The 7,863-nt window shown below is 38.4% G+C and overlaps 1 protein-coding gene across 1 annotated transcript in view; it reads left to right on the forward strand.

Annotated features, from left to right (window-relative positions):
• LOC106884496 (S phase cyclin A-associated protein in the endoplasmic reticulum) overlaps positions 1-7,863 on the forward strand; it is a 225,176-nt gene that overhangs the window by 27,947 nt on the left and 189,366 nt on the right. The window contains exons 9-11 of the mRNA XM_052973411.1: positions 241-355; positions 2,542-2,653; positions 3,632-3,772. Of these exons, the coding sequence (XP_052829371.1) occupies positions 241-355; positions 2,542-2,653; positions 3,632-3,772 (368 nt within the window). The remainder of the gene's footprint in view (positions 1-240; positions 356-2,541; positions 2,654-3,631; positions 3,773-7,863) is intronic.

Consider the following 7,863-nt stretch of genomic DNA (forward strand, 5'->3'; position numbering starts at 1 on the left):
AAAACGAGGCATTTGTACTACAGAGCCAGAGGCGGTTTCTGGCCGGTTGGTATTAAAAGAGTTAAAGATAAGGTGTGATACAAGGTAGATTTGTCTGCTGTATCTAGCAAGTTGAGTGACTGTATAAACGCTATTCCCTTGACTTTTGTACCGGTAATATTTGGATTTCACTTCATTCTGTTTGGATTTGTATCCAATCCTTATTATTGTTTTTTTTTTTTCATTCTATCTCTCAAATAGATTCTGAAAGTTATAAGAGTAAGTCGTGGGGAGAAATTGTCGACGAGGCCGACGCCAGAACTCCAGGACACGGCGTCCATATGCATGAAAAACTTTCTTCTCCATCTCGTAAACGGTAAGTAATTATTGCCACCTTCACCTCTGCATGATAGATACAGGTGTGGGTGCGTGGTTAAGAAATTTGCTTCCCAACCACATGGTTTTGAGTTTAGTCCCAGTGTGTGGCACCTTGGACAAGTGTCTTCTGCTATAGCTCTGGACTAACCAAAGCTTGTGAGTGGATTTGGTAGGTGGAAACTGAAAGAAGACCTGTGTGTGTGTGTTTATGTTTGTGTCTCCTTGTCCTTGACATCATGTGATAGTTGTAAACGAGAGTCACTGTCATACAAGCAGTATCATTTGTTTCCAAAAAATTCTGCTTGTCTGCAAGGAAATATTTCCTCTCTTGGAAATGGGTTGAGGTTGGCAACAGGAAAGGCATCCAGTCACAGAAAATCTGACCCACGCAAGCTTGGAAAAGTGAACATTAATAGTGACAATGAAAATTCTTTCATTACCTTCTCCATGTTTATTGTCTAAGTTTCACAATTTCCCTTGAGTTTGCTGTTATCTGTCTAGTTCAAGGATACTTTTTGGATTGGTTTTTTTTTTGAGACGTTCTGTGGCCAAACTGGAGCAGAAGCCCTACTATCAGTATTATTTCTTGCTTGATCAGTAAGGTCTTAGGATTAGCTGCTTTCTTACTGAGATTCTCACCACTCCTAAGCATGGGGCTAAAACCCTTATTTATTAGTTTCAGTTACAAGGGTCAATACTAGTAATCTTCTAGACTTACAAGCATGCTGTCTCCCCTTTTCGTTTTTTCTATAGTGACTCTTATGGTCTCCTTTCCTTGGAGCTGGCTGCCTCACACCTCCAGCACTCAGACACATCTGTTTACCTATATGCACTTAACATAGCATAGACCGCTGAGCACATTTTATGAAAATGAGACGGCCATACACACATAAAAAAACAAAACATAGTTAAAGTATCTTCTTAGTATATAATGGTGGCAAGTTTCACATCATCTGAAGTCATTAGTTGAACTATTAATCCTCTTGCATTCTGGTGGGTATCGGAGCATTTGAGTGACATTAGACCCCCAACACACATCCATATATTAAATGCATCTATCTGGGCCATGATCATGGCCTGTCGATCTGTGCCTGACAGCCATGATCGTGGCCTGTCGCACTTTGTGTTAAGATGGCTACTAAACATGGTCATTGGATACGTCTCGTGCATACACATTATATAAGAGGCATGTGAAACTGTGTTGTGAAATAAACAAACTTTTGGATCAGTTCCAATATGTTTAGTTCATATTTGACTGTAAAAAAGCCGTTTTCATAGCAGTTTGCCATGGAGAAAATTTTTGCTTTTGGTAAAAATTGTTAAACACACCAACACTCATTTCAGAGCGCCCCCTGTGAACCAATGTATGCAGTTCAAGCTTTTTAGTTATTGTCAGCACTGGATACCAATTGGGACAACCATGAAATGACTTTGGTTGTCATAGCTTCCTTATAGAAAGTCAGTCAAAACTATCTGCATGTGATGTAGGTAAATGGCTGTTGTAGTTTGTCCTGTGGAATGACTGCTAGTGTTTTTACCTTAAAGTGAAGACTTTCTGCATGGCAAACTGTTGTGAAAATTGCTTTTTTTTTTACAGGTCAAGCACATCCTAAATTCATTGAAACTAATCTGAAATGTTGTTGCCTCATTGAATGCATGAAAGCAAGAACTATGTGTGGCTCTAGGCAAAGGTATGGCTGAGATAGGTGCAGGTGTGGCTGTGTCATAAGCAGTGCTTCCCAACCACATAGATCCTGGTTCAGTCCTGCTGTGTGACACCTTGGGCTGGCCAAAGCCTTGTGAGTGGATTTGGTAGATGGAAGCTGAAAGAAGCCCATTATGTAAATATATATACAAGCACACATATACATATATGTGTGTTTGTACCCCACAATCACTTGACAACTGGTGTTGGTGTGTTTACATCCCTGTAACTGTTTGGCGAAAGAGGCCAATAGAATAAGTACCAGGCTTGAAAAGATATGTATTGAGGTCGATTCATTCAACTAAATATTCTTCGAAGTGGTGCCCCAGCATGGCCTCAGTCTAATGACTGAAACAAGTAAAAGATATATATGTATACACACAAATACACACTATTTAAATGTATGGCAGGCATTTAAAGAATTAATTAGGATTCTTCTGTCTTTTTCTCTCTCCACATCACCTCTTCTTTGGAATTAGGTCTCCCACTGAACGAAAGAAGCGTCATGAACAGAAGCAAGCCAAAGCACAGGAACTCCGTACAAAACTGAACCGAGAGAAGGCTGCTAGATTAAAAGAAATCTCAAGGAAGGTATGAAGCCGACTATTTTTGGTCATTTTTGATTGCTGTCTCTTGGATTGTTAGCATCAATTTGGATACGATGTAAGCACTACTTCATCAATTCTTCTCATCCTAACACCCCATACTGACTCTACTCCATCTCTGCTAGTCGTCCACTTGTCATAAACCTCAGCCCCATCACCTAAACTTCATTGTAACCCCATGTCTTAACTATAAACTTTAACTAAATATAGAAATAAAGTTTTTGTAGAACCACCCACCATTTCAAATAAGTTTTGGTTCTGAAACCCACCGCTACTGCCACTTCAATAATTCTCCCTCCCCCCATCCAAAACTGACTTGAAACTATAAAATTCTAATTCTGAAATATCATCGGACTAGAGATAACCAAGTTACAACAGGTATATAGTCCATTTTTTAAATTCTATAGTGCATTGTTATACCTTTCTAAACCTTTTATTCTTTACAAACAATACACAATGCTGCAAGCAAACTACAATACTCTCTTATAAAATTAACTCTTTCATTGTTAATAACATATGGAATCACTCCATCACACTGACTTACATCCCTAGGCTTTACTTCTTAATCTTACAATGGTTATGATCTGAGGATCTTGTTTGTGTGTGTGTACACACACACACACATACATACATATACATGTAAAAGCATCCTTGCTGGTGACATAAAAATGACCCACTACTCTCTTGGAGCGGTTGTCGTTAGAAAGGACATCTCGCCACAGAAACCATGCCAAATCAGACAGGAACCTGGTATAGGTTTCGATGATGTAATTGTGTATTTTTAGAACAACATTGTATGATATGTGTGACAGGCCAGATCTGGCTGGTTTGAACATAAAACAGATAGGATACTTTGAACGGATATGGTTGCTTTAAATAAGTTGGTGCTTAAAAGTACCTCTGAAAGTTGACCATGTCTGTCTCATCGGTTTAATTTTTTTATTGTATGTATATTATTACCCAGGTTGAAGAGGTTCGAGCTTGGAAAGATGATTTACTTCGTCAGAAAAAGGCTACCATGGAACGGAAACTACTTCAGGCTGAAGAGAAACGCCAGATGCAACTCAAAATGAAGGCACAGAAGGCTCATGATGAAGAGGCCAAGGTTAATATTTAATTGCAATTACCTGCCTGGTTTTCATATTGCTTCAGTGTAGCGTGTTCATTTATTGTGAATGTTGTTGTTGTTGTTGTTGCTATGGCTTCCCTTTTCTTTTTTTTGTTTCATTGTTTTAAAAGAATAACTTTTTCATTTCTGTTTTAACACAACTGTCCTGTAATACTTTAACTTCAACCTGTCTCTAATTACACTCACATATTCACCTGGAATATTGCACAAGTGCTTTACACACCTGGCTGCCCTCTACATAGAACAAGCAGACCACCTGATTAGTTAGTTGATTCACCCAAAACAGATGTTAAATGTCAACATGCATCCAATAGCATTCAGTGTCCAGACTACATGACATTATATCTTGGAATGATTGTAGAACATGGTCTCAGACCCTACTAGCTGATGGCATTTTTTAAGTAGATGACACCTGTAAGTCGGTTCTAAATCTTAAAATTACTCTTCCATGTGAATCCTTAAACATGCTGGAGATAATTTCTTCATTTGGTTATGTTGTCACATATGAGGCCACAGTGAAAGGTTTTAGAGGTGTGAAGCAGTGGTTCTCAACTGGGGTCCATGTTGCCCTTCCCTTGGAGGTCCATATAAGATTTTGTTGTTAGAATTTTTCTGCAATAAATTAACCACTTTTTATACAGTTCCTAATAATATTTGATTATAAAAATACAGCAGTTTTTAAACATTGAATGACTAATGAGGGTCCCCACTTCCTGTGTAAGATAGGAATCAACGGGGTCCATAAGCAAAAACTGGTTGAGAATCACTGGTATAGAGAATTGAAGTGATTGTATTTTCTGATTGGTTGTTTATTATATAGCCATCAGAATAGTGAACTGAACTCCTGCTCAGTTTGAACTCAGAATGTTAGGAGATGGAGAAAATAGTGTCTGGGTATTTAATCATTTAATCTACCACTTGAAGTGGAGGTGCAATGGCCCAGTGGTTAGGGCAGTGGACTCGCGGTCATAGGATCGCAGTTTCGATTCCCAGACCAAGCGTTGTGAGTGTTTATTGAGCGAAAACACCTAAAAGCTCCACGAGGCTCCGGCGGGGGATGGTGGCGAACCCTGCTGTAGTCTTTCACCACAACTTTCTCTCACTCTTACTTCCCGTTGCTGTTGTGCCTGTAATTCAAAGGGTCAGCCTTGTCACACTGTGTCACGCTGAATATCCCCGAGAACTACGTTAAGGGTACACGTGTCTGTGGAGTGCTCAGCCACTTGCACATTAATTTCACGAGCAGGCTGTTCCGTTGATCGGATCAACTGGAACCCTCGACATCATAAGCGACGGAGTGCCAACAACAACAACAAGTCATCAGAATAGTGAGTTGAACTCCTGCTCAGTTTGAACTCAGAATGTTAGGAGATGGACAAAATAGTGTCTGGGTATTTAATCATTTAATCTACCGCTTGACCACCTCTACCATTCCACTGCACTCTGTCACTTCCATCAACATCATTCTTAATCTATCATTTAATGCGTGCGTCTAAGGTTGGGTCTTCCTGTTTCATTCTTATTCCATATGAATGTGTACATTTGCTGCTGATATAGATGTTTTGTTACCTGTTGTATTGACTGGTTGTGATGTTTGTGATGGTGTTGTATTGATGGTTGGTTTGTCTGGTGGTGAGCAGTTAAATCTTTTGTATTGACTATAGTGTGGTTTATATTTGAGACATGGAATATCAAATATTGAAATATTCCTGTATAAGTTGTTTTACTTTTTTTTTTTTTTTATAAATGTTAATTAGTTTTTAATCCAAATAATGTTTGTTACATAATTACAATTAGGTTTTCTTTTGTTGGTGTTTTTTTGTTTTTTTTTTTTTACTTTTTGTGTCTGTCTTATTTGTTAATTCTGGGTGAAGTGTTTGTTGCATTATTTAATGATATATTTAGGAAATCTTTGTTTTTCCCCTCTTCACAGCACACAAAGGGCTCTTAGTTTTATCTTCATCATCATCGTCATCATTTAACATCTGTGTTCCATGCTAGCATGTGTGAGATAGTAGCACAAGAGCCGGCCAGGCCGAAGCCTGCACCAGGCTTCTGTGACTGTTTTGGCAGGATTTTTACAGCTGGATGCCCTTCCTAACACCAACCACTCAACAGAGTTCTGTAGGTGATAAATATACAGAGAATATTCTCATCAGCTGAATTCAAATTTATCAGTTTTATTCCTTATGTATCTTTTCTAACAAGCTTCTGGTGAAAAGCTTTTGTTCCCATTTCCATAGCCAAGAAATTCGTAACTTCCAGTTCAAGAAAGACCTGGAAGGAATTATCAAGGTCTTGTCTGGACAAATCCCCATATCTTGACACTTGATAGAAAGGTGTTAATGATTAAATATAGTTGTCTATAGAATTATAAGGCTTAGATACTGAATGGAAAACTGCTTTTGTAAATGATGATGACTCGTCATTTGAGAAGATTTGTCAATACAAATGAAACCGTAGTCTCCGCCAATGCTAGTATCGTGGAACTGGCACCTGTGTTGGTGGCACATAAAAAGGAACCATTTACACTCTTGGGGTAGTTGGTGTTAGGAAGGGCATCCAGCCATAGAAAACCATGTTAAATCAGATTGGAGGATGATGATGATGATTCTTTTGTATTTGATCTTAATTCCTTCAAAATAGTCTGCTTATCTCCCACAGGATAGCGAGCAATGTCTATTTGCTTCAGTAGAATCCACAGTGGATCATCTAACTTTACCCCTTGTAACTTAAACTTAGCTTGGGCCAACAACTCTACCGCTGGTTGTTATGAAATTTAGAATCTAACTCTTTACCCCCATTGCAGGCTCTTACATGACTCATAAAATTACTAATCAATGAAAATCCTGCTACTGTGTCAGATGACAAGGACTCAATACTTCATACATGTGACATTTGTACACGGACTTTTTCAAGAATATACAGAAAGTATAAAAAAGGCAGACTTTGTGTGTTTACTCAAGCTGTGAACAATAACTACTAAATCTTCTTTAAACCATACCCTGTTGTCTTAAAAAGCGAACATATTGAATATTGTAGTCTTAGGTAGACAGTATCTGAATACAAAACAAGATGGGATAGTTATCACTACAGCATCTTTGAGCATAGGTCTGCTCTGTCGGTATTGACTCAGAACTAAACAACAGCAACTCTTGGAGGCAGCAGATCTGTTTAGCATGAAGCTAGAATTATCTGTGGCCCTGGAGGAAGTGATGTGACTCTACATACATCAGTTTTTACTTACTGTAATTTCTGCCAGAGGTGACATAAATGCTAGAATGGAGATAATATAATTCTTCATATTTACTATCTTTTATTGATGTTGTTCCCACCTGTTATGGTTTTTATGTTTGATATTCATTTGTGAGTCTTAAGTTGCTGGATTATTGACCACAAAATCAAGAGTTTAAATGTTACTGTTGCCACTTTGTATTCTCTCTGTCCAAGATGCCTAACTATGTTGATTCAAGATTGTGTGACAATGTGGAAAAGCCTGGTTCTATCTTTGATCCCCCCTTTTTTATAAATATATTCATATTTATTACCAGCATTTAAAATTCATCTTTTCATGCTTGCATATATAAGATCACTCCTCCCCCCCCATACACACATACATATTAGAATGGTACTCAAAGGGCTTAGGTTTTAATTATTCAGGAATCTCTTGAAAATATGCTTGTTGTCTTCTAGTTAGAAGCCAAGTGGTTGCTATAGAGATGAGAGGACATCCTCCTGTCATGTATTTATGGCTTCTTCGCATCAGATACCTGGGAACTTTTGCCTTCTTCACAATTTAGTATAAATTTAAGGGGAAAGAAATTATTGATGCTGTTAATGGTGTGGAGAAACAAGCAACGAAACACATGGTTCCGAGTTCTGTTCCACTGCATGCCATCTTGGGGAGGTGTCTTCTTCTATAGCTTTGGGCTGACCAAAGCCTTGTGAGTGGATTTGGTAGACAAAAACCAAAGGAACCTGTTGTGCACGTGTGTGTGTGTGTGTGTGTGTGCATTTGTCCCCCTCCACTGCTTAACGGCAAAAAAAAGATTGATAGACTGTGTACT

Source organism: Octopus bimaculoides, chromosome 15 (genome assembly GCF_001194135.2).
Source record: "Octopus bimaculoides isolate UCB-OBI-ISO-001 chromosome 15, ASM119413v2, whole genome shotgun sequence".
NCBI classification, from domain to species: Eukaryota; Metazoa; Mollusca; class Cephalopoda; order Octopoda; family Octopodidae; genus Octopus; species Octopus bimaculoides.